General features: G+C 48.4%; 4 protein-coding genes across 5 annotated transcripts in view; 2 read left to right on the top strand and 2 right to left on the bottom strand.

The window, feature by feature from the left end:
• LOC119446615 (phospholipid-transporting ATPase ABCA3) overlaps positions 1–26,452 on the top strand; it is a 255,324-nt gene that overhangs the window by 146,229 nt on the left and 82,643 nt on the right. The window lies entirely within an intron of this gene.
• Positions 13,775–17,639, top strand: LOC119445206 (carboxylesterase 3A). Its single transcript, XM_037709529.2, has 2 exons — positions 13,775–15,180; positions 17,087–17,639. Exons 1-2 carry the CDS (start codon positions 14,111–14,113, stop codon positions 17,223–17,225), a joined length of 1,209 nt encoding a protein of 402 aa, XP_037565457.2. The 5' UTR covers positions 13,775–14,110; the 3' UTR covers positions 17,226–17,639.
• On the bottom strand, positions 21,565–24,099 carry LOC125944142 (protein TonB-like). The gene is made up of 2 exons (XM_049664257.1): positions 23,695–24,099; positions 21,565–21,851 (listed from the first exon to the last, which is right to left on the bottom strand). Exons 1-2 carry the CDS (start codon positions 24,031–24,033, stop codon positions 21,645–21,647), a joined length of 546 nt encoding a protein of 181 aa, XP_049520214.1. The 5' UTR covers positions 24,034–24,099; the 3' UTR covers positions 21,565–21,644.
• LOC119446618 (nucleolar protein 58-like) overlaps positions 26,245–26,452 on the bottom strand; it is a 12,872-nt gene continuing 12,664 nt past the window's right edge. For both annotated transcript variants that reach the window (XM_049664256.1, XM_049664255.1), the window contains one exon: positions 26,245–26,452. This exon is cut by the window's right edge and continues 186 nt beyond it. In XM_049664256.1, coding sequence (XP_049520213.1) covers positions 26,306–26,452 — 147 coding nt within the window. In that variant the 3' untranslated portion in view covers positions 26,245–26,305.

Here is a 26,452-nt window from a genome sequence, read left to right on the forward strand (position 1 = left end):
TCACACAAGCGGTGTTGATGATGATGATCCCACACAGCGACACATCCCAGACACGGGCGGGTGTAATAGTAGTAACAGTAATAATGAGAATAATAAAGCCAGAAGTTACTGTCAATGTTACTACCCCACGCGAATATTTGCTTAAAATAGAGGGCGTACGATTGAAGTCAGCATATACTAACCGTCATCGCCAACGCGCATCATCTCGAGAGCACGTACCGCACGTGAATGCATCGCGCGACCAGAAGAAGAAGGCTTCGTAACCGTGCAGCGGTCGCGCTCCCGTTGCTCCTCGGCCGCCTTCAGCACCTACGCTGCCATGCCACCGCGGCGCAATCGCAGCCGCTCGAAGAAAGACGTCTCCCGGCGCCGCTCCACTGATGGGCCCAAGGCACGCAATAAGCCATGGGAAGGGCGGCTGATCACCACCGCCCCGAAACAAGTGATGTCGCCCGCGGCCGATGTGACCATCGGTACCGACGACGACCCCCACCTGCAGGGTCTGCAATCCCTCGCCAGCGTCTCTTCCACCGGCCAAGCGAGCCACGTCGATACACGCTCGAATGCTTCCAAGTAAGCCATCCTCCGATGAAAAGCAACCGCTAGGCGTCTCATTTTCATTGAAGTCATCCGCAAGCAGCGCTAGCGTCGTCCGCTGTCGCCGCCATATTGCCGCTCGCGATTTCATACCTTCGCCTGCAAGCCGCTTCCGAAACGCGCTTAGCGTCCTTACCATGTGTCTGTCCATTTTGGCTCTCGATTGGTGCGTGTATTAGTGCGACGATACACTTAAGCGCGTACGCACGTTGATTGAATCAACCAAAAAAATTTCGTGGTGCAAGTGGTGCAAGGCTAAAGAAACAGCGGAGCTGATCGACCCCTAGCTGGTCCTGGCCTTACGGGTTATGCTTTTCCGGAATTTACTGATTATTGATCAATTATCGACTAGCTATTGATTGGCTATTGATTGGCTATCGCAAAGTATTGGCCACATATTTGGGTTAGGTTAAGCACTACCAAGTCATCTCCAGCATTTTCCGGAATTTATTGACTATTGATCGATTATCGATTACCTATTGATTAGCTATCGCTAGGTATTGGACACGTATTTGGGCTAGGCTTAAACACCTTCGCTAGTTCACAGGTGTATGTGCCATTGCGCTTGGACTCTTTTTGCACTGCCGCCAGGATCGGCCCACAATTTCTGCTTACGCGTTACGGACTGATGGTTGGCTTAAACAGCTCCGCTCTTTAAGTCGTGCTCCTGTAACTCGCGTGAAGTTCAGCGCGATGTTGAACTTCTTCCTCGCGTCGATCTCGCTGGCACTAAATACTACCTCGCAAACGCAACAAGCTTTGTCTCGTAAGCAACTAAAGCTTACAATCAATGGAGGGCCACAATTATCTGACCAGCAGCTGGGTGCAGCAACCGTGCATCGAAGTGCTCGCATGCTATTCGTTGGTGTTGGGAAAGCAAGCAGACTTTCTCTGTTTATTTGCAATCGGGTTTCTCGTGCAGTGAGCATACGGAACTCCGTACTCCGTCTGTATTGCGTAACCACACTGTGATGAATACCGACTGTCGGTAAGCGAGCCCAGTTGCCCGCGGCTGCTTTTCAAATGGCGTTCTTGTACACTTCAACGGTAGCACGGGAGGCCGTGCTTGTGTGAAGCTCAGCTAACCCTGTATTGTTAAATGGTGGCTAGAAACACGCGCTGCTTTCACGAAAATTAAGTATGAACGATTTATAATTTCCACCACGGTAAACGTGACCGCCAACATTACGCAGTCTGCTGCGTGTCGTGTCCATTTACGTCGCCCGAATTAGCGTCAACGTTGCTTCACCAACAAAAACGTGAATGTTTACCTCAGACTTTGCAGTGTGTCGCGGTGTGGTCCGTGTCCCAGCGGTTAATGTAGAGAAACCACACTACATTTCTTCATGCTGATAGCTCTGCGGTCTTCTGGCACTGATGCTTGATCCCCTTGGGGTCGAGAAGAACCTAAGCTGAGCAATATTTCGATCGCCGGTTTTGTTTCTCACGTGGCTGTTGCAGCCAAGCATTCTACAATTTCGCCATAACGCCGCAACTCTGTCGAAGCACATCCAAGGCAGGTATAATCTCTCGGTATATGCAGATACACCATACAAGACTTCTTGTAAATAGCACCCATGGCGCCGCGCACGAAACACTACAACATGCGTGCAGATCACATACATACATACATACATACATACATACATACATACATACATACATACATACATACATACATACATACATACATACATACATACATACATACATACATACATACATACATACATACATACATACATACATACATACATATACATAAATACATACATACAGTCACAGGGGACGCAGGTCGTCAGAGTGCGATTTCGCCCTTTAGAGGGAGACTGTTTCAATGTGCGTCTCACGAGCTCTCGCACTTTTGCAGTTTAGGCCCCGCGTTTTACTACGACTCGCTCATTTCCTGTCCGCTTTTAACGAAATATATCATATAACCAAGTTATTATTGCGATAGCAATTATATGGACACTTCGACCGGATTTCTGCCGTCGGCGTCGCCGTCGCCGTCGTCGTCGCCGTCGCCGTCGTCGTCGCCGTCGCCGTGAGGTTCCGTATAGATAAAATCTTCGCCGCGCGCCGTATGCCCGAGCGGAAGCGTGCGGGGACGCACGCTGTCACGGAGAGCGAACGCACTCAATCTTCCACGCGCAAGCAAGGAAGCGGGAAGCGAGCGCCGGAGGGAGCGTGGGGGGGGGGGGGGGGGGGGGCGCATTTCTACTCTGCCAACAACCGCGCTCGTCGCTCGCTCGCACCGTCTCTTATCTCCACACGGCTCTGACCTTTACATTCGCCGCTCAGTTTCCGTTGAAGCGATAGACCGCACGTACCTTCCCCGTTGCGGCGTATATGCGCTTGCTGCCAGCGTTTTGATAGTCGTTGTCTGCAGTCATTCAGTGTGATCTATTCATGTTTGTTTGTGCGCGCTCACACCACAGTTAGTAATAGTCGGGCCACATTTTCCAACGCACGCTACACATGCAATGCTGCCCGGATCGGCAGTGCAGCGCTACAGGTGTGTCCCTTCACACGCGCTGCCCACGGGCAGCGCTTCTCATCAACACCACCGTTTCACACGCGCCTTCTCGTGGTCATCGAATCTCTCATGTCGGTCTACTTACGCCGCAGCACACCTGCTTACTTAATCAGCTCATGTTTACTACAATTCATATTGCTACCAAAGCCGCTCACCTTACTTCGTATGACATTGCTGTGTTGCTATCGCATTCATTGCTTCGCCCTTAGGGCGAAACTGTGACATTTTTTTTTTTTTCTGTCCCGCTGACTTTGTTATAAGGAAGTTGTACTGTATATGACTTGGTGAGGTGTCGCAGAGCGTACGTACTCCTATTAGCAATATCACTTAAACGACTGCACAACTAGTTAGTTCCTTGTGCAGTAATAGTTGGCGGTGTACAATTGCTTCTTCCGCGGTACGTGTAGGAAATCCTCCATTCAAGGGAAGAAGGACAGCACGGAAGCACTCAAGGCGGGCCCATCTCTGCCTGACACCGGCAAGCATTGCGCGATTATCGCCGGCACAGACCGCGATAACGAACGATCGGGCCCCCACACATTCAAGGTATGCCCTCTACCATAGATGCCTCGACGTATAAGCAGCCGCAAAAACGTTTCTGCGTAATCGCTTAGTTTCTACGTGAATCCTTAGTTTCATGCTGCAGCTCAATTCGGCTGTTTTAACGATGTCGCGAGAAGGCTGGAACTGGCGACGGCAATGGTGAGCGAAGTCTCCAGCAAAACCGCAAGAAAAGCACATTTTTCCGCTGTCATCTCAGGCGCCACGCATCCGCTGCGCGGGAAAACAGAGGCGCGGGACGCGCCACGGGAGCCGGTATCTGGCACTTTGGTAATTAATACTGACAAGTTGTAGTGACGGTGAAGATAGAGACAGTGCTAAAACTATGGTTCACTAATCCAATTCTTTATTGGGTGAACGTATGCCTAGAAGATCAAGTAACACCCAAAACAGAACGATAGCGGCGAGCGCAGTCGTCGATAGTCGAAATCTGATCTAGGGGTCAATCATCGTAGATTCCAGCGTGCTCGTGTACGTTCTAGAATGTCTATTCGCGTCACGCACAGACCAGATTGTTTCCTTATAGAATCAGTGACAACATTCGAGAAAGTTCCGATACATGAAAGGGCGTCTTGCGCCGAGCGATAACTTTGGAGCAGTTATCCGGGGATAGATGGTCGCCGGAAAAAGATAAACTAGTGGGCGTGTCCATATGCAAAGCGGGGCGATGTGATTCCGGCAGGTATTTCGGCATTGGTCAGCAGGGCGGCCACTCACGCGTTCTGAGGCAGGGGTTGTGCAGGTTCCGAGGAAGAGGTAGCGTTGAAAGCTGGCGCTCCGCTTCCTGGTGTATAAACGCCATGATCGGAAGAGGAAGGGGGGGGGGGGGGGGGGAGTTCACCGGAGGCCATTTTTGCCAGGAGCAAGCGCTAAGCTGGACAGATGCGACTTGAGGAATGGCGGGGGTAGTGAAACCTCTTTTTGCGGCGCACATCGTCACAGTTTTTGCAGTACTTAACAACAGCTGCAACACTGGCTGGGTTTTCGGTGAGAAGCATCTGAAATGTTACTTCCTTAGTGCACCTAAGAACCTGGTTACTTTTGTCAGCTTCCGTCCGGGTCGGATTAACGTTGTTGCACATTACGTCTTCGTATAGCAATACCCGGCGACAACTTTCTGTCGCAGCGCAGCCAAAGCTACGGGGCCAAAGCACACATTTTTAACTGCGCATCTGCATGTAGTCTGGAATGTAAGCAACTGGAAGCTATTTAGCGTAAAATGAGCGTGTTAATCGTTATTTTGATTTTTTTGTTAAATGTTTATTTCATAACAGATAAGAAACTTGCGTAGGAAAATTATTTCTGTTTTAGCTGTTCTATATAGTTTTCTGGCTTTTTGGCGTTTATGTCCGGTTTTCTTGGTCCCGTAAACCACCAGCAAAACGTCTGCACTGCTTGGCGCTGTAACACAGCAGCAGAATCTCCTCACGAGCGAGTGCGTGCGCGTAGCTACGGCACTGCTGCCACACAGGTTGTCAAAGGCAACCTTCATCGCAGAACAAGCTGGTATATATGCTGCTTGGTTATAAAACCATAGGTGCGCATCGTCCGTGAGGTAGAAGATGACGTTCGTTAATTTGACAGAATTGTCCCACTTACTAAGGCTGCTTAATCGTTAAGAGGCCAGCCATGTCCTCCACATCAGTACCGACGGTGCAGCTGACGGCGGTGTCGCGCTAACGGTGGGTAGTGACGCAGATCATCTTCGAGTCGACGGCGTTGGTGGCCCAGGAGTGTCGGTCGACATGGTAGCACTAGCCGGGTCGGCGTCAATGTCCAGCTTAGGAGCTCCAGCGTGAGGTAGTAGTACCCAGCACCTAGCATCCACCACCAAAATGTTAAGGTGTTTATTCACCTTGTAACACGCTGAAGTTTTGGAGCAGCGACACAGCTATTGTATCAAGCACGCGCTCTGGTCTCGCTTCATCTTCGTTTTCACGACACAGTTTTAAAAAATTCGCTTCAGAACTCTAAGCATATGGTCCGTTTATTGGAATCTATGGGTATGCACGCGGAGTCAGTGTAGTACACTTGTGTACAGTGTTCGGGTACTTGTCATAACCGCAGGTGGCCAAAATTAATCTATATAGACCTCTAATATTACTACCCCAGAGTTGCTTTATGACGCGCAAATAAATTTCAAGAATGGCCAGAAATTATCGAGGCGTAATTGGCAAAATCAAGCGTGATCTTCCCGGTACACAAGCTGATATATACGCTGCTGGCAACACACATTAATTAACTCCCTTGGTTAGTGTTATGAGGCATCTGGTTGGTTAGACGTGATGCCATGTTCATGATCGACTTGTCTTGCAAACCACGTTAAAACTATTAACAAGTAGACAGCGTAACCCCCCTCTGTTCAGTAGGTTGGTTCGCTGGGCGAGTTTGTGCATAGTGAGGAGGGTTCATCAACGAGAAAGGACGCGAGCGCACGAGCCAGAGGAAACGTCACTTTAGTAAATAAATAAATAAATAAATAAATAAATAAATAAATAAATAAATAAATAAATAATAAATAAATAAATAAATAAATAAATAAATAAATAAATAAATAAATAAATAAATAAATACGCGCAGCGTCTGCGCGATCGGGGTGGTTCGGGATGATTTTCTAAGCCACCGACGCCGGCGTGCCCCCGCCGACACCAACGCCGGATTTTCTGCGACACGGCGCGCTATCGCGTTAATACATACATTTTTTTTTTCCCATTGAACAGTCCCCGCCAAGCCCGCGCACTACGGCTGCGTTTCTCGCGTGCAGTGCCAGTTCAACGTCCGCTCGAGCACCGAGGGGACCAAAAAGGCCGTGTTCGCCAAACCGGTGACGCCGGTGCACCACGTGAGGCCGCGTGCTCCGACACCCGGTGGCACTCCAGAGCGCCTCAGACGACGCCCCACGACGCAGCCTGTGACCACGTTTAGCGGCAAGACAGGGCAAGTGCTTGAGATTAGATAGATAGATAGATAGATAGATAGATAGATAGATAGATAGATAGATAGATAGATAGATAGATAGATAGATAGATAGATAGATAGATAGATAGATAGATAGATAGATATAGATAGATAGATAGATAGATAGATAGATAGATAGATAGATAGATAGATAGATAGATAGATAGATAGATAGATAGATAGATAGATAGATAAGATAGGTGGGCGATGTATGGGCTGATAAATAATACAGTTTGGTACGGAACATGTTGTGATTGGATAGAGTGGGTGGCAGACGGTGAGGGTAAGGCTTAGCGCGCAAGCTGAGGGTTATCACAACGGCTGCAGATGGCCGCCAGAGGACCAGGCCCATCAAGCAGTAAAAATTTTTTAAATAAATAAAAAAAAGAATATACCGTAAAATTTCAGAGCAGCGAAGACCAGCACAAAGTGTGATACGACGAAGTGCGACGACAGATGCGTGAATCACACACACGGTTAACTAGGTCGTGCATGCTTCACGCAGATGGAGCGTCCACCCAATCAGACTTCTGTATGATTGGCTGGACGGATCCTATAGATCTTTCTGGGGCATCCAAGCGCGTTCTATATTGTGTGGATTTCTCGAACATTATGCGCCTGAAAGCTTTGTCTCGGCCTGTTAAAAAACACTATAAAAAGCCAGACAACATCAACATCGTTCCGACAAAGGGATTTGTTTTCTTCAGGGCAACTACTACTGGCTTAACAATACTAGTGGGGTACCCTTTCTAAAGCATTAGTTTCATTTACTTCGCAGAAAATGGTATCGATAACTAGAGGAGGAAACGAAGGCTATCCCTTTTTCTCTTTCATCCACCGGGTTAGGTTAGTGGCTACAGCATTGCGCTTTTAAGTTCAAGGTCACGGGTTTGGTCCTGTCCGGGGCGGTGGCAGTTCGGTGGCGATATAATGCAAGAACGCTAATGTATTTAGATTTAAGTGCACGTTAAAGAATCCCAGGTGGTGAAAATAATTGCGGTGTCCCACAATACGGCGTGTCTCATAATCAGATCATGGTTAATTATGGCACCATATATAAAACCGCAGAATTTAACATTCCTCCTTCCTTTCAATTTCGCTACGAAGCGTCAGCCTGACATGGTGGATTTCGAGGATTCTTGCCGGTATAGATGGTTTGTATTGACGTCATCGTGGCCGCCATCTTGTGGCACTGGCACGTCGACAAGCCACGTAAACAAGAAACACGACAGAACAGCAGGCGTGTCTCACGCCGAGTGACGGTAACAGTGATATTACGGTAAAAAATGGCCTTCATCAAAAAGCACAACATTGTGCATTGCGGTACACTGACGCCATCATGGCCGCAATCGTCGGATACTAGCACGGTGAAATTTTGCGTCGTCGACGTTCCATGAAAACTATATTTTGGGCAGTTTTGTGGCAGGATACGTTGCAAATAGTCCCGAAGTTGTATCTTCAATTTATTAAGAATGCAGCACTGATCTACATATGATTGCTTAAATAGACCCGCGTGCACGCTGGAGAAATGCCTGACGTTGACGTGAGCTCCACTGTGCGGAAAGTTCACGTCGGCGTCTCCGCCCATCTGTCATTGTAGTGTTTACGAGCCTAACAGAGCTCCTCTCGTGGTTAATGACCGCTTTGATATTGCTGAAGCGTAATTTTACGGATGCAACTTAGCTTTCTTTAGTCGAGTATTGATGCACGTCGGATTGGTTAACTAGCCGACAAGTTGACTAGTCGGCAAAATAAACGAAACTCACTCAGACTTGCTAACAAGATATACATTTCTTTTTGTTTGTTTCTTTGCGTCGGGATCACTCGGGCCTCAAACTCGTCAAAGTTCAACACAGCCGGGCTCCCTCGCACTCAGACTCGCAAAAAAATCTACTCAACCGGGCTCACTCGAACTCAGGCTCGCCAAGACCAGACTAAGATAGGTTCACTCGTGCTCAGACTCACTAGAATCAGACTGAGGCAGGCCCACTTATGCTCGCGGAACTACACTCACTCGCGGGCTCACTCGTTTTCGGGTAATTACTGACAAACTCGTACTAACGGAATTATGGGACCAGAGTCCATTTAATGTCATGGAATCGCCCGCTAACTCATTTTACTCGAGCTCACCGGCTTATAACTCGTGTCAATTACCTGCTAGCTCACTGTAAAATGATCACTGATACGGAGCAATATCAGAGCTCGCTTCAAAGTCATGTTTACACTCACCTCTGCAAACATGCACTGCCACGCACTGACTTGCACACTCTTCTGCTCACACTCACACGTATACTCGCTCGCGCTCATAACGACGTACATTCACACTCACCAGCGTTTACTGATAATCAAACCCAGGCCGTCGAGCCGAAAAAAAATATATACCGGTTCAGTTAGGATTCAACGCGCTTTGATTTATTAAATTAGTGAAGTTTAATGTTATAGAGCTACACCAGGCATCTCAGCAGCCATCTTAGCAGGCAGTGGCGTCGCTAGAGGCACATGGTGCGGCACCTCGACGCGTCCGTATCTGCGCTCCACATTTCTAGTGTTCTATTTTATCGTCATCCGTACTGAGTACGTGCAAATCCGCATAAAGTAGCCTACTGAGGCGTATAAACGCGCTCATATTGGTATTTGTAAACAGAAAATATTATGGTCACTTAAGTGGTTTTTCTTCATAAATGGCACATTGCAATTTAACGACATAACATTGCAGACATAACATTTTTTTCACGTTCATATATTAAAACAATAAAAAAAAAAGATGAAGTCTGATATAGAGCACATGCACAGGGATGCCAAACAACAAATTTTGAAGAAAAATGACGCAGTATTGAATATATATACGACCAAGCACCTTTGCGTTCTGTGCATCACAATGTCCACAAGTCAACTATAACAGAAATTACCACATCATGAGCATGCATTGCGATCTTTGAACGCAGAGCTGAAGGTACGTCGCAGAAAGAAGGTTATCGGAAAGGTTCCAAAAAGAAAGTAACACCAGGAAAATAGTAGCTGTTCAATCGGTTAACTAAGTTTTTGCTGATGTTGTGCAGCATGCTCGCCAAAATGGCGTCGCAAGAAAAATAGTATGCGCCATGAAGTCAGTGTAAAAGAGCCTAAATTAACAAGGGAGAGCCTAACTTGACTACGAAACAGGAGAGCACTGCCAGAGGTCGGGCTTACCTCACCGTTCTCGAAGATAGAGATCTACACTGACAATTTCGAAGGTCCGCGGTTGCTTCAAAGATGCAAGAGGAGTACGAATCGGGATAAAAAATTGCCACGCTTAGATGCGCACGCAGCAGGGCCAGTGCATAACCGTGACTACTGGCCGTAACTTCGACATTTGCCGTCATTCCCTCTGAACGCCAGTGCTGCATTCGCGCAAGACACCAGTGCCGACGCTTAAATTAAGCAACATGCGTGCGTGGTGCTGAGAGTGAAGGTCGAGTGAACGCGTGCGTGCGAGAGAGAGGCTGTATGTACACTGACCTTGAGGATGCAGCGTGAATCCGAGCGCTGTGCGCCCGATAACGCGGCGGCCTCGAGGTTAGGTCCTCTTTTTTTTTTTTTTTTTTTTTTCTTTATACAGTCGTTCGAAGCATGTGGCGCGCCGCTTGGATAAACTTCCCACGTTGCCGCCGTCGCCACGATTTCCCCGGCTTTTTTTTTTTTTTTTTTTTTTTTTCAATTGAGCATAGGTCGGCGAGATAACGACTCAGACTCAATCACAAAATTTATTTTTTGCCTAATGCCCTCACTCAGTCGAGCTCACTCGGAATCACACTCGCCAACAATCTACTGAACCTGGCCCTCCCTCCGACTCAGACTCACCGAACTTCTACTATCAGCCACGAAATTCTACTCAGCCTCACGGGTCACGCAGTATGAGTGAGTCGACTCACGAATGAGTTTGCGGGCGTATGGTTGCAGGTTTGTCGCACGGGCGCGCTACACCTAAGGATTTTGGTCTACTGGCATGCCTATTTAAGAATGACACAGATCTAGCATTGCAGGAGCAGATCTGCCGCAATGCGGACTGAAGAGTGTCCTTAGGCACGCGCATGTATTTTCGCGTCATTCGTAGCTAGTTCCGCAGCTGATTCCTGCGTGCGGACAGAATATATTATATGCAAATTCTTCTAGAAATCCGAAAGGGAAACGCAGGCGCACAATGTAGTGAACGTAACCTCTCCGGATACTTCTTGCGACACAGCACACGACGCACACCAAAAGCAAGGACCAATTACGGGAAACAAACATTTCTCTATCAGTCCACAAAAATAACGAACAGATTCAGTGCATCTGTATCCTTAAAGATTTCTTTAAAGACATTTAAAAAAGAAATACGAGATTGGTTAGATAGGGAAGATATATACTTTAACATTGAATAAATGAGTGCATTAATCGAAAAATGTTTCTGCCATGAATTACATGTAATTTTTTTGCAGGATCCACATGATGTGATTTCATGTCATATTTTTGCGTTTAATATTAACACAAATATGTTTTGCATCCAGGTCCTGTTTTCACTTTTTATTTATGTTTAATTTTTTTAATTTTTGGCACACAATCAGGATGTGTTTCTTTTTTTTTTCTGGCGCATGTCGTTACTCTATATTACTCTATAAATTCGCTGACATTTTTTTGTGCACCATTAGAATCTGAAATGCCTAGTTGTACTTAGCTGTTGCTGTACTTTTTTATATAAAATGGAAGGGTCTAATGACCGTGGACAGTGCAACCATGAACTTTCACTGTAACCAACGCTGTTGTAACGCGCAAACTTGTGCATATGTGTGTGATCTGCTGTCAACCCTGTCGTTCGTGGGGGCTGAGACCTTTGTCAGGCTCTATGCCTTTAGTCTCAGCCTACCCTCGTTTGAATGAACGAGAAATAAAATTCAATTTCAATTTCAATTAGCCTCGATGTCTCACGCGTTCCCTCGCAGGAATCACGTGGTAACCATCGGCGGCTCTTTGATGCTGTTCGTGTTCATCTTTCTGCTGTCCGCGTACTTCATGTGGCCGCGTTCCCGGAACCCGAGGAGGAAGTCGAGCGGCGGGACAACGTCGTCGAACGCCGGCCGTATCACCACGCACAAAACATCCGAGTGCACGGACGCCCAACAGCTGAGCGTGTGGATCGACAGCGGCGAGATTCAGGGCTCGCGAAGTTCCGGCAACGTAGGCGCCGGCAAAAAGCAAGTCCGGCAGTTCTTCGGCATTCCTTACGGCAGGTCGACGAGTGGCGGCAACCGCTTCAATTACGCCGACGAGACCGACATGCCTGTAATTCCACTCTTGTTCTCAATACATCAATGTGCAGGAGGAAACAAAATGTTAACGCTCAAGCCAAAACAAAAGAGCGTTTACGGAATGGCCCTGCAGAGCAGCTGCCACCTGGCACTTATAACGCGGCGATAACACATATCAGCAAAAATTCTGAATGCATCTTTTTGCTACGTACACTGGGTTGTTTCGTATTTGCCATTTATGCGCAGACTCCTGCACACCTATTATATCGTGCGAGCGGTGTTTCCAGGCGCACGTTTGCGCCTTCTGCCGTTTTGTGACATCAACCGTAGTTCTATGTTTCGATAAAGCGGCCCACAACCTGTGGATAAAGAACCAGAAGGTGACGACACTAGCCTTCATTAGCATGCGCTCAACGTTATGAATGAGAAAGGGTAGTATTTGGACCTTGCATTGTCCTGTGTGACAGTGTGTCCCAAAGCCCGAATAAGACTTTTTTAGTTAATGGTAATACGTAATTGCGTCAAGCCCGTGTCGATCGCCTACAAGGAAGCAATGTATCTGCTTAATTGTTTGAGTTTCAGTGGCGATTAATGAGCCTCTTCTGGCGCCACTTGTTCGCACCAATCATCAGTGTTTGCTGAATGTGTTTTTAGATGGTTATCTCTTATATATTGTTTTCGTATGTTGTTACAGTCCTTTCACGTATACTTACCTGAGCACAGTCTTTAGTTGTCAGAAAATGTCACAGTTTCGCCCTAAGGGCGAAGCAATGAATGCGATAGCAACACAGCAATGTCATACGAAGTAAGGTGAGCGGCTTTGGTAGCAACAACACGCAGAACTGTTGTCGACGCCATCGGCGTTTTGCCCGCGTTAGCTCAAAATGCGTGCGGCGTTGGTGACTGTTGCTGGAGCCTCTGATATAAATAGGCACTTGGTGCCGCAGCTAAACGTCGCCTCCCTTCCCTCCCCCTCCCCCACCGCCTCTCGCGCGTCCGAAGAAGGCGCGTTTGCTCTACATATATGGTGATTGTAAAGGAGAAAAGAGACGCCTACTTCTGCAGCCCTTAAGCGAGCACGGCGCAGAACGCGCGTTTGTTCTCCGCCGTGCGTTCACTCCCCGTGAAAGACGCGCCCCTCGCGCCCTTTCACTCGCACATACAGCGTTCGGCGCGCGGCGACGATTTCATCTCCAAATGACGTCATACGGAACCTCACGGCGACGGCGACGGCGACGGCGACGGCGACGGCGACGCCGACGGCGACGGCGACGCCGACGGCAGAAATCTGCTTTTGAGTGTCCATATAATTGCTATCGCAATAAAAACGAAAACAGCGTTCGCGTCCTGAGCTTCTCGTTTTTTTGTCCACGTCTATGGCGATGTTTTTGCAAAGCCTAGATAAGGCACCAACTCGCCTAGACTTGAATCGATACTGGAGGTTACTGGTTCGAGACAACTTACTTATTAGAGCGTACGCGGATTATGTAGGTTGTCCGCTGCTGCTTGTACTTCCACTATGCAAATGAACTGCACAAATCAAATTTATCGGCATTCGCGCCCTGAGCGAGGCGAGTGCAAGCAGTCGTCGAGTCCAACCGCAAAGGCGTACCTAAACCTTTCGCGCCGCCTACTGCCCAGTGTAGCAGCCGGTGGTATTCGGTGTACGTAACCTTCGGCAGACGGTGAAAAACCAATCTACAGCACACTATTCCCCAGCTCTAAACAAGTGTGTCATCGTATCATAAATTTCCATAAATTTTCAAATGACTGGTTGGGATACTTCATCGCTTCGTCAAGGGATTGCGTTCGAGTAAAAGGTGGAGATATTAGAACGTACGATAAGTTTGTCAACAAAGAACGCTGCGCAGTTGTGAAAATGAAAAGTCTACGTATATTTAGCATTTTACACATTGTGTCATGACCTAGTATGTACGCATAATATAGCTTGAACGTACAGCGAATATGGAAGAAGGTAGAGAGGGCTCCTGAAAGCGTACTTTATTAAAGAGGCAAGGTTTACTCGTTGAACTTGGGACAACGCAGTTCACTTGTTCCCTAATGTACGAGACCTCGGTCGCTAACGCCTTTTCCTTTACCTGTAATTTGTTTCGCACGAGCGAAGGGAACGTTCCGAGCCAACCAGCACGGGCCACATTGCTATCAGCCTTCGACCAATCAGACGCCGCCGTACATGGACGAGGAATGCCTGACGCTTTCCATCTGGACACCCTTCCTGTGCACGCGCGAAGAGTCGCTCAAGACGGTCCTGGTGGTCGTCTCGTCCGAATGGTTCCAGAAAGGACACGTGTCCGACGACGAAAATGCCTGCCGAGAGATAGCTTCCGCAGATGTCGTCGTGGTGGCGATCAACTTCAGGCTCGGCGTATTCGGCTTCCTGCGAACCCCTTGGGAAGACATGCCGAGCAACGCCGGGTTCAGCGACCTCGTCATGGCCCTGTCGTGGCTTCGCGCCAACGTCGCAGCCTTCCATGGCGATCCTACGACGATGGTTGGCCTGGGCGTGGGCTCCGGTGGCATGTTGCTTTCGCTGGACCTGCTGTCGCCGAAGTTTCAGATGGCGGGATTCTTCAAGCGACTCATCTTGCACGGATTGGTGGCTGGGTCTTTGCTTCCTCGAAACAGCGGCATGGACAACGCCGAGATGATCGCGGCAAACCTAAAAGAATGCGCACGCGTGTCGAAAACCGCCAGTGCGACCGCACTCGTGCAGTGCCTGAGGAATGTCAACGCGTCGACGCTGCTGGAGGCTAGCGTGAAGATGAAGCTGCCACTTCGCTTCGTTCCGAACCTGGACAACAACACCGAGTCGGGGCCTCCGTCTCTCGCGTCCGTCGCGCCATGGAGCGCGATGCCGTTGAGACCACTGAAAAACGTGAGCGTCCTGTGTGGTTACAGCAGGGAAGAAGGTCAAGCGCTGTTCGACGACGAGATAGCCAAGTCCGAAGGTATCTCCGAGAACATGGAGCCCCGGCATGTGATCGGACGCCTCGCGCACTTCTTCACGACGCGGAACGCACCGAAGCTGTTCGACGAGTTGCCAGAGAGCGCCACGGAATCGCTCAAAAGGAACGCTGGCATCGTGGACTTTCTAGTCGACGCCATCTACTACTGCCCCCTGGTGGAGATGGCGTCGGCGATCACCAAGGTGGGAGGCGTTGCCTTTGTGTACGGGAACGTGAAACGCCAAGCTTACAGACCGATGATGAACTTGAGCGACACCATCGCTTTCGCGAAGAGCGGGTGAGTCACCTTTTTCTTCAAAGAAGAACGAAGGCTTGCGGCGACGCAGTTGCGTAATTTAATTTACGCAACTGCGTAAATTTACCCCCTCTCCCCCCCTCCCCCCATTTTGTCAAGATAATGAGAAAAAACTGGCATTCACGAGGAAAATACTATTCCAGAATTAAGTCCGGTTTACGCTGCTGTATAGTAACTACAGCCTTTTGGATATATAACACAATCCGCAAACTACGATGATTGCCATTATTTCGAAGCAACTCCTAAGTTGTGACTGGTTAAAAAAATTAAATTATGGGGTTTTACGTGCCATACCCACGATCTGATTATGAGGAACGCCGTAGTGGGAGACTCCGGAAATTTGGACCACCTGGCGTTCTTCAACATGCACCTAAATCTAAGTACACGAGCGTTTTCGCATTTCGTCCCCCTCTAAATGCGGCTTCCAATGCCCGGGATTCGATCCCGCGTCCTCGTGCTCAGCAGCCCAACACCATAGCCACTGAGCAACCACGGCGGGTGCTGTGACTGGTTCAACACTGCACTCTATATGCACAGGATTCAACGATGTAAAACGCGATAGTGTGAGCCTACGGTCTTTGGTACGTATATGACACCATTTTTGGATTGCACATTTGTGGATAAAACAAGCTTTGCGAGGAGTTAGTTTTAGTGAACCGACTCATATGATTTCGCATATCTCTCGATGCATGAATGCTTCGCATGGTGTAACATATGCCGAAGGCAGAGCGCTCAAATAATTGCGTTTCATTCCTCGAGAACTACAAGTGTCATTTATAAGAGACTTTTCGGTTACAGCATTTTATGGCTTTAAGATAATGCAGTTATTTCAAGTCTACTATTTCGTTAACAACTAATATAACGACCGAGAGTGCAAGGGTATTGAGTTTCACCCACGCAAGCGACAAAGACGTTCGTTAAAGATTCGCAACGTTGGGATGTGGACATCGCTTAGACTCGTCTTTCATTGGGTTGCATGCGGCGCGCCTGTTTTGCAAAGCCTCATTATGCTCTTTCGGCCCTGCTGTGTATAAAGCAATTGACACCTCGCGTGCTTTTACCGATAACAATAAAGGGTGCAGAACATAAGACTTTCATGGGGCAAAGTTCTTACACTCAAAGTAACAAAGAACTTGGTTTTAAATTTATTTTTTATTGCGATAGCAATTATATGGACACTTCCACCGGATTTCTGCCGTCGGCGTCGCCGTCGCCGTGAGGTTCCGTATAGATAAAATCTTCGCCGCGCGCCGAAGCGGGAAGCGAGCGCCGGAGGGAGCGGAGGGGGGGGGGGGGGGGCGCATTTCTACTCTGCCAACAACCGCGCTCGTCGCTCGCTCGCACCGTCTCTTATCTCCACACGGCTCTGACCTTTATGCGCTGTGCATTCGCCGCTCAGTTTCCGTTGAAGCGATAGACCGCACGTACCTTCGCCCGCTGCGGCGTATATGCGCTTGCTGCCAGCGTTCTGACAGTCGTCTGCAGTCATTCAGTGTGATCTATTCATGTTTGTGCGCGCTCACACCACAGTTAGTAATAGTCGGGCCGCATTTTCCAACGCACGCTACGCATGCAATGCTGCCCGGATCGGCAGTGCAGCGCTACAGGTGTGTCCCTTCGCACGCGCTGCCCACGGGCAGCGCTTCTCATCAACACCACCGTTTCACACGCGCCTTCTCGTGGTCATCGAGTCTCTCTTCATGTCGGTCTACTTACGCCGCAGCACACCTGCTTACTTAATCAGCTCATGTTTACTACAATTCATATTGCTACCAAAGCCTTACTTCGTATGACATTGCTGTGTTGCTATCGCATTCATTGCTTCGCCCTTAGGGCGAAACTGTGACATTTTTTTAGCCTCTCAGTAAATTCTCAATTTACATTGCAGGAAAGTGCCTTGGTCATCCTTCGGCGACACCAAGGCCGTTTACGTCGACAGCAGCACACACCACGACGTTTTCTTCAACTGGCGCTCCGAGGAATGCAGTTGGGTGCAGGAGGTGTCGAGGCGCTTGCAAATGCCCTAGCCCTAAAGCGCCCAATACCACGAACTTTTGACTTAGAAGCATCAAAAAAGAAACGTGACGTAGAGATGCTGACGATATTATCGCTTTTATCGGACTCGTGAAACTTGCACGTGTGTCTTAGCGGCACGCATACTTCTCGCGCTCTATGACGGGATGACATTTGAGATTGAGCTTTTGTGAATCTAAACCAGGCGCAACAATGTTGCTTCGCTCTAGCCGAAGCAACATCGAGAATCTACTGTGAACTCTCTAGTGCCTTCAAGAGTAGACACTGCGATATAGCTATGAACTTCAGTGCTTTCGTGTGGTACAAGTGCCTGGACAGCTCCTATACGAGCCACAACCGGATTAGTTACTATGTATCTGTGCATATTAGAGATATTCCGTGCTTCTGTGTTTCTTACCTATACATTGTGCGAGTTGTTTTGAAAGTGAGCGAGATGCACTGTAAAGCCCTGCAATAGTACGCATTTTTATTTGCCGCTTATTATTCGTGGCAACTTACAAATGTTTTGTGAACATGTCCACGCTGTTGACATGATAGATCTAGGCGATTGCCTGCAATGACGTCGTCACAAGCTGGATATAAAGACAGTATCCATTTGCAAGGTACGCATAGACGTTATTAGTGCTGCTGTCATATGTAGCGAATCAAAACTTTGTATAGGCGCATGAACGTGGCGCCTAGTAGCATGCTACTTTTTACTGTTTCAAGCTTGCAACATGAACATATGGCTTCTAGTCACGTGTTCGCGGACGCTTCAGTTACATATGAACTCGTAGCTATCTGAAAAGTAAAAGGTCTGGTGTTGCCTGTTGAAGAAGCACATTTTTGAGACACCGCAAGAGGCTTTTATTTTCACTTTCCTATGATGTGTGGTACGCCATCAGAATGCCCGGTAGCATGAACATCAGAATGAACGTCCATGTCCTTATCTTAACTCGTACATTTTTGCATATCTCCTTGGGCAAGTCTCATGCTGCGGATATGTGGCGTCTCTCATCATCATCAGCCTATTTTATGTCCACTGCAAGACGAAGGCCTCACCCAGTGATCTCCAGTTACCCCTGTCTTGCGCTAGCTGATTCCAACTTGCACCAGCGTAACCAACGGAGCTTAGTCATAGGCGGTAGGATGAATATACTTTTATTTTTGGCATGAACGGAAGGTCCCGAGTGACACTTTTGAAGTTGTGGTCTGAGCTTATATAGGCACGGACTGGATGTGTGTTAGAACGGGTATACGACGCCTAGCTGTTCGTAGTGCTCGGTGATATGCAAAATTTTCATGACGCACCATTTGTGCTGCCCAGAGACACTGGCAACAAGCAGTGCTTTATGATTACTGCTTCGTGTTGTTCTTTGTGAGAGGGAACAGTGGCGACTCTTTTCATCCATTTACACTGACTTGCTCTGGAGGCAGTATTGCTTCCCCCATTGAAAGAACGTTATCCTGCGATTGTTACGTACATTTTCCCCTTCTCGTGGATCGGAATCCGTGTTTTGAGCACTAGCTCGACGATGAAGATTATAGGCGAGATTTGTTGTGTACCATTCTCTAATAGCACACCACCAGTTGCACACCAAACAGTCATTTGTCTTGGGACCATCTGTATGGCTAGAGGGTTCAAATTCGTACCGAGCTCCAAGCGCGAGACAGAACCGGGAGGCCGTTAAAGCGTCTAAACTGAGGGAGCTACAAGCTGCACGCGAAAGGGATGCTTGCATTACGAGTGATGACTATACCGCCGCTGGTGTCAAGAACACCGAGAGAAAATGTGGTCGAAAAAAAAATGTCACCGTTTCGCCCTAAGGGCGAAGCAATGGATGCGATAGCAACACAGCAATGTCATACGAAGTAAGGTGAGCGGCTTTGGGAGCAATATGAATTGTAATAAACATGAGCTGATTAAGTAAGCAGGTGTGCTGTGGCGTAAGTAGACCGACATGAAGAGAGACTCGATGACCACGAGAAGGCGCGTGTGAAACGGTGGTGTTGATGAGAAGCGCTTCCCGTGGGCAGCGCGTGCGAAGGGACACACCTGTAGCGCTGCACTGCCGACCCCGGCAGCATTGCATGTGTAGCGTGCGTTGGAGAATGTGGCCCGACTATTACGAACTGATTGAACAAGCGTGGTGTGAGCGCGCTAAAACAAACACGAATAGATCACATTGAATTACTGCAGACAACGACTGTCAAAACGCTGGCAGCAAGCATACGCCGCAGCGGGCGAAGGATACGTGCGGTCTATCGCTTCAACGGAAACTGAGCGGCGAATGCACGGCGCATAAAGGTCAGAGCGGTGTGGAGATAAGAGACGGTGCGGGCGAGCGCCGAGCGCGGTTGTTGGCAGAGTATAAGTGCGCCCCCCCCCCCCCCCCCCCCGCTCCCTCCGGCGCTGGCTTTGGCTTCCCGCTTCCTTGCTTGCGCGTGGGAGATTGAGTGCGTTCGCTCTCCGTGATAGCGGGCGTCCCCGCACGCTTCCGCTCGGGCATACGGCGCGCGGCGAAGATTTTATCTATAGGGAACCTCACGGTGACGGCGACGACGACGGTGACGGCGACGGCGACGGTGACGGCGACGGCGACGACGACGGCAGAAATCTGGTTGAAGTGTCCATATAATTGCTATCGCAATAAAAGTAATAAATGCGGGGTTCAAGCTCGCTGCAGGAAATGCAGGACCGGCGCCCATGCATTTCTATGGGTCCAAACTTTCGTTATTTTGATCCTAAAATGGGCCTTCGTCGGATAATTCGACCTTGACCAGTCAGCAAGCACGCGGCTGACCCCTGTAAGGTCCCTGATAGCGAACCCTTTAGTGGCAGCGTCCGTCTCGACGGAGCTTAGGGGACAGTGAATGCATCAAACATGCGTCATATCTCGTCGAAGACGTCTATTTTCGGCCCGCCCTAGGAAGCATTTCAAGCAATAACCGTAGCTCACAATGTCTTAATACGGTATTTACCTGATTCTAAAGCACGCTTTGCCATTTTAAAGAAATTTGAGCCGTTTTGCCAGCACGGTGCAGTCGGACACAGAATCAAAACAGTCTTCGCAAGAGTCGTATGCTTTGCCCCATAACACGTCTGTATTAGGGCAAAGCTAATTTTACAAAATCATGCGGTACATAGAACGCAGAGTCTTCCCCCCTCCGTACAGTAGAGTAAATAGAGCTCAGGCCATTACGCTAATGCTCTTACAAACAAGAACTACGCTATTAATCAACAAGATCTATCCGGAGATCTCTACTCCTACAACATGCGATAAATGTAACGACACCATAGATCTTAGTCATATGCTCTGGCGTTGCTCCGCGTTACACAGCGACAAGGACAACACTGAAGAGCGCTTGGATGCAGCTCTACGCAGTCTCACATTAGATGAACAGCTATGGGCAGTCCAAAGGGCTCGCGAAGCGGCTGATAGGCTAGGCCTTTCGACCCCAACGTGGGAGCGGCCCGCTTCGGGCTAGGAGACTAGTGCGACCCAATGCACCATAATAAAGTTTTTGCAACCATCCATGCGGTAAAGCTGACTTTAGAAAACCGGCCGCCATTGTGCAACAACTTTTTTTGCTAAAAATCGGCTGCGCGTGGGATTTCTACTTCGTTTAGGAGCGTTAATGTCATTCTTAGATTTATTTTCTACATTGGACACATTGAAAATGGGCGCGCGCTTGATTCCGGGGCATGTTAGAATAGAGCAAATACCGCCAAATGAATCAGTTGTCTGTCTTGCTGTTTTTTCTGCATCCCGCCTGATAATTTGATCAATTTTGTAAATCCCATCAGGGTCGAATTAACGGAGGTAGTCTATATTCGCGTATGGCTATTGACAGACGGGTGCATCGGTTGCTTGTTGGGGTTAAACGTCCCAAAGCAATAGCCGAGTTATGAGACGTACTACTGGACGGCTCCGGGCTCACTCTGACCACCTTGGGTAACTTGCACCGAAATTAAACTGAATTGGGTTGAAATCTCGGTAAATCTCGGCTTTTAAAATTCAGCCCCTAGAAGAATGCGACAGCCACGCCGGGAAACCGGTCCTCTCAACTCGTGATTCATAGCCACCATGGGGATAGGCCAAGGCTCAGGTGGATAGGCTAAATGAATAAAATTTGACTTGCAAATTTCTGAAAACTGAACTGCAGTTGCGTGTGCTAGTCTACAATGTGAGACACACTGGCCGCTGGCTTAGCGCCAAATTACGGAACATTTGCTTTCTCCGGAACATGCTTACTCTCCGTTTTAGTGTGTCAGGCGTGGTTCAATGACATTCATGCATTAGGTAGCATACGTGTATGCTGCTTGGAAACCTTCACCGGGCGGCTTTTAACTGTGACTCAGAGCAACACTTTTTTAATGAGAAATGGTGGCAGGGGTTGACGTGTACGGGAAGCACACATCGACCACAAATTCAACGGCCTTTCTTGGTTGGTGTGCGCGTGCGCGTGCGCGCCTTGGGCAGGAAGACAGCGGTGCGCAGCGTCTCTTCCTCGGTGTTGTCCGTCAGCCGAATCGTCGTGGCCGGCTCGTCCTCTTGGGTGGTGGACTTGATCGCTGCGGCGGCTGCAGCCTGCCTGGCCCGGCGCGCTTCGGGACCGGACTCCACGCGCTCACGGACCTGGCACCGCGTTGGTCACACAGAACACTCAGTTTCAACCTGGCATACATACCATACGGCTACAGTATTAGTGCGCTACTAAGGCGTAGTCAGGACAGCATGCGGAGCAAGTGGAGTCATCCACGAGGCTGTATTCATCTGTAGCGTGTGAAAATTGCCGAAGAAATATGCGGCTGCGCTATCTGCAGTCAAGGTGGCGGTAGCCACGTAATTTTGGTTAGACTATTTACGATTTTCCTTTTTTATAAGAAGTGTGTCCAAGATATCTACGTTAAACAACAGCATCACAAAGGTGTAGCCATCAGTGCTACTGTACAGTTAAATGCACGTAATACGCTGACAAAGAAGACGAAAACGTCAAAGTAAAATTTAATCAATTTCAGTTTAGGCTCGTGAGGGGCTACGTGTTCATAATGTTGTTAAGCCATGACAAGTGCACTGCTCACAAAAAGCTTTTGTCCCTATCTTTCGAATGCACGCAAGAAGACATTACTATTTTCTCTGACCGCTACTCGTCTAAGACAATCTTGGCTACACTATTGTTGCCGCATTGTGCTTCGTAATTCCAAGTCGGAAGTTGCTCTCTCTTGGCGCCGGCTCCTTCTCGTATTCGACAACCTGGGCCTGGTACTTGCGTTTAATGTCCTATGGTCATGGCGATTTCAGCAGAGATGTGGAGCCTGAACAAGTGACTTGCATTGTTGAAAAAAAATAGGAACCCAGTGGTAAGTTTACTGTACGTTCTTTTGTCGATTTTTTTTTTCTTCTTATAATCAAATTTTGTGTACGATCCACCAAATGTGCTAACAACGTTGGGCGTGCTCGGTACAATATCGTCGCATTGAGGCTAAACTAAAATTATTTACTTCCAATAGTGTGAACCCGGAACTCGAGTAGCATTATCCTGGGGCCACATTCTTAGTTCTCACTTTCGCACAACGCTGCCGCGTGATTAAAGAATAAACGTGTTCCCCTACAAGTGACACGGGCCTTTTTCGTAGTCAAGCGTTTGATGGAAGGACGCCGGGGCAGGAAAAAAGCATACCAAAGACAAGCTGCGCAACTGATTAAGTAACATTATCTGTTTGTAGCTTCGGGTTGTATACAGAAGATTTGTTGGGAATTGTGAAGCACGGTTCAGTGGGGATTCCGAAATGTCGAACATCGCGTAATTATTTCGCCAGGTCAACGACCCAACTTTGCTTTTAGAAGATACTCTGACTTTCAAAACGTTTTTGATGCTTGCGCCGTCAGAACACAGGACACCTAGTATTCGACTTGAAATCAAAGCTAAGGTGCACTGTGTAGTCTTAAAAGTTTATCTCGTCATGTTTTGCACGTCTCGTCATTACCAGCACTCCCATGAACGAAACTGTCGATCAAGGATTCGTCTTCATTACTGGCACCGACACCCTCCATGCGTGCTATGAGGCAACGATTGACGTCTCCCGCACTTCCACCGCGCTGTGCATATCAGCTGGATTTGTAATTCCTGTAATACCGACATGTGTAAAGGAAAAGACATCTGTAATGAACTGCTGACCCCTCCACTTGCTTGAACTTTTTAAGAGTTGGTTTAAATGTTTTATTCGTTTGAACCTTTTACCTCGGCTATCATTTCCTTCAAGCTCAAGTATAACTTATTCAACCTACAACTAGTACAACCTATTGGAAAACGGACACGAGGCTACCGCCTCGCACGCGTGAACTTCGGGTATAGCGTGGATATCGAAGAAAACGCTCAAGACCAGCTCCATCGCTAACCTTTCGGGCTGATTAGAGGTGAAGTCACAGGACATCGAACACGGCTAAGTTAAGATGGATTATCCAAATAAGGGTGCACCTGGAAGAAGGACGCCACGGCCAGCGCGACGATGACCACGAAAGCGACCGAGAATATCACCACCGGGTTGGGCCCCGGTCTTCGGCGGCGGTCCGGGATAGGCCACGGTGGAGAAGGAGGCGCCGGAATCTCTGAGGACGTCCGTTTCGGTGTATCTTTAGATTTGGCAGTCTTGGGCTTCTTCTTCCCTCGGGGTCTATGTAGAGGTGGTGGTGGCAGCTGCGGTGGCGGTGGCAGCTGCGGTGGCGGTGGCAGCTGTGGCGGCGGCGGCAGTCGCTGCTGGTGCAAGGCCAGCGCTGCAGCCGGCGGCAGTGGTAGGCTGCCGTGCGTCGCTGCCATTGGATTAATCAGGTCTCGGTGGACCTCGCTCGGTTGGCGGCTGCCAGTCTAGCAGCGGGCATGCTGTTTCTTACTTGTTCGCCACCGAAGTAATCGCACATACCCACTACTGAAGCTGGCCAAGAAGCCGGTGGTAGAAGGAATAAAATTTGTGGCTGTTTCATTTGAGAACTAAACTGGACGACCACAGAAACTTATAAGCTGGTGAGTGCTGCAGAAACAACGAAAGCAATCCCAACGAGGTTTGCGAGTAAAACGTGGTTTACAAAATAGCTGTAAAGGTGCAGTTTGACGTTTTTATGGCGCTTCTCAGAGCCTCCATCTTTCTGAACCCTTTTCTGCCAGGAAACTCGAGCCACGTCGAGAATTGACAGTTTACTCACTCAGCACGCCACAGTGCGATTCCGTCTCGCCGACGCGACATGCGTGGTCTCAGGAGTCCTTGTTCGTTTCTAAGACGCTATCAGACTGCCAGCCTGATGCTATAGCTAGCTCGGTCCGTACAGCATTTCACTGTACAGCCTGTTGCAGCGTTTTTTCACGATGGATCTAAGGTGGATGGTCGTGGTACACTGCTCAACCACGTGCCGCTTTGTGGCTTGAAATCGAAACTGACACTTTAAAATTTCTTAAACCACTACGTTACCAGGGCCGACAGTCAAGAGCATAGAATTTCTTACTGTAAGAAGCTCTATGGTCAAGGGTGTTATCGGCATCCAGCACTGACACATCGCTTGCTAACAGCAGCGCCGTAACACACAATATAGCGAGCAGAGGTAAGTGTTTCCAACAGCACATGCACTTCGCGTTCGCAAATTGACAGCTCATTTCGAGGCGCCTGGATCTACCTTCTGACCACACTGGGCACTGGCAAGCTAGAAGTCGCGAGTGCATGCACTCCTCGAAATTGCGCATGGCCATGGGCAGAGCTTGCCTGGATTTATTGGCCTAAATGAAACGTCGATGCAGGTTCCCGTACGTTATCTTTCAAATTATTTAAAAGCGGAGCTCTTTAAGCCGAGCGTTAGTCCGTAACCTGCGAACAGAAAATGTGGGCCGATCCTGGCGGTAGTGCAGAAAGGGTCCAAGCGCAATGGCGCATACCCCTGTGAACTAGCGAAGCTGAGCCTGGCTAAGTCTAGCTAAGCATTGTTGGGAGTACTTAAAGGGCCCCTAAACCACCCAGAGTTCGAAATTTAGTTGTGGTATTGCAGTTGTGCACGAGTCTACAACGAACACGTAGCCGCGAGAATTTTTCGAAATGGTGCCGTAATAGCGGAGTTACACGAGTTTGATGACCGAAAAACGGCCCTCGCTCGTTTCGCTCTTTCCTTCGCTACTCTCCTTATCGGCTGGTCTCCCCTCCTCGCCGAGTGCTTCTCGAAAGGTCACATGACATACTTCATCGCCAACGCGCTTCTCAAAACACTGCCTACTTCCGGTTAAGGCACGTATAAGGATTCATAGTACTGGGCAACATGGGGTGCAAACACGGACACACCCAGAACGGAAACGGCGTTGGAGCTCTCCTTTTCGTTTTACATGTGTCCGTGTTTGCACCCCTTCTACGCGTATTTAGCACCATGTATAAAGGCTATGGTGACGTGATCTCTCTGGACGAGGCGACCTTTACAGCAGAAGGAAGGAGATGACGTAAAAGAAAGAATTATACATGGTGTTCTTCCTTTGTTTTTTTACAAGATACAGGATATTTAAACACCACCTGTGTCGAAAGAGGTGGACATTATTTGTATGAGAAATCGAAATGCATAATCAACTAATTACAAAAATTTCAGGTTCTCATTGAAGTTGTGAATTAGTTCTCCATGCCTAGTGTTTCTCTCTCTCTCTCTCTGTCTCTCGCTCTCTTTTTTTTTTTTTTTTTTTACTCGCTCTATATGTCCTCAATAATGTTTGACACAAGCCATCATCAGGACTAGAATTCAGCGCATAGGTGTCCAGGACTTTCAGCTCGTACCTTTTATAGCGCTTCACTCATCTATCATATATTAAAGGCCTCCTTGTAACGATGGTAACGATGTAACGCTGTAACGATGGCCTCCTTGTAACGATGGTAATGTGACCGGACGGCTTCACTCCATAACAGAGAAGCCTTCGCACCCCTAAATATGCGTTTTGGTCTGACGCTGCGAGCGTTGGCTATCAGCATAATCCGAGCGAGGGCACTTGTAGCCGCAAGGAATATTTTTTTTTTTTGTCTTTTCTAATAGGGTTTATTGATTTCGCCAAAATTATTGTTTTGTTTTAGTTCCTACCAGTATTGTGGTACTATTCTATGCTCGTCCTTTTCTTTTTTCTTTTTCTTTTTCTTCTTCTCCTCCTCATTCTTTTTCTCTTCCTTCTTTTTGACGTCGTCCTCTTTTTTCTCCTTCTTCTCTTTCTTTTTCTTTTTCTCCTT

Source organism: Dermacentor silvarum, chromosome 3 (assembly GCF_013339745.2).
Source record: "Dermacentor silvarum isolate Dsil-2018 chromosome 3, BIME_Dsil_1.4, whole genome shotgun sequence".
Lineage (NCBI taxonomy): Eukaryota > Metazoa > Arthropoda > Arachnida > Ixodida > Ixodidae > Dermacentor > Dermacentor silvarum.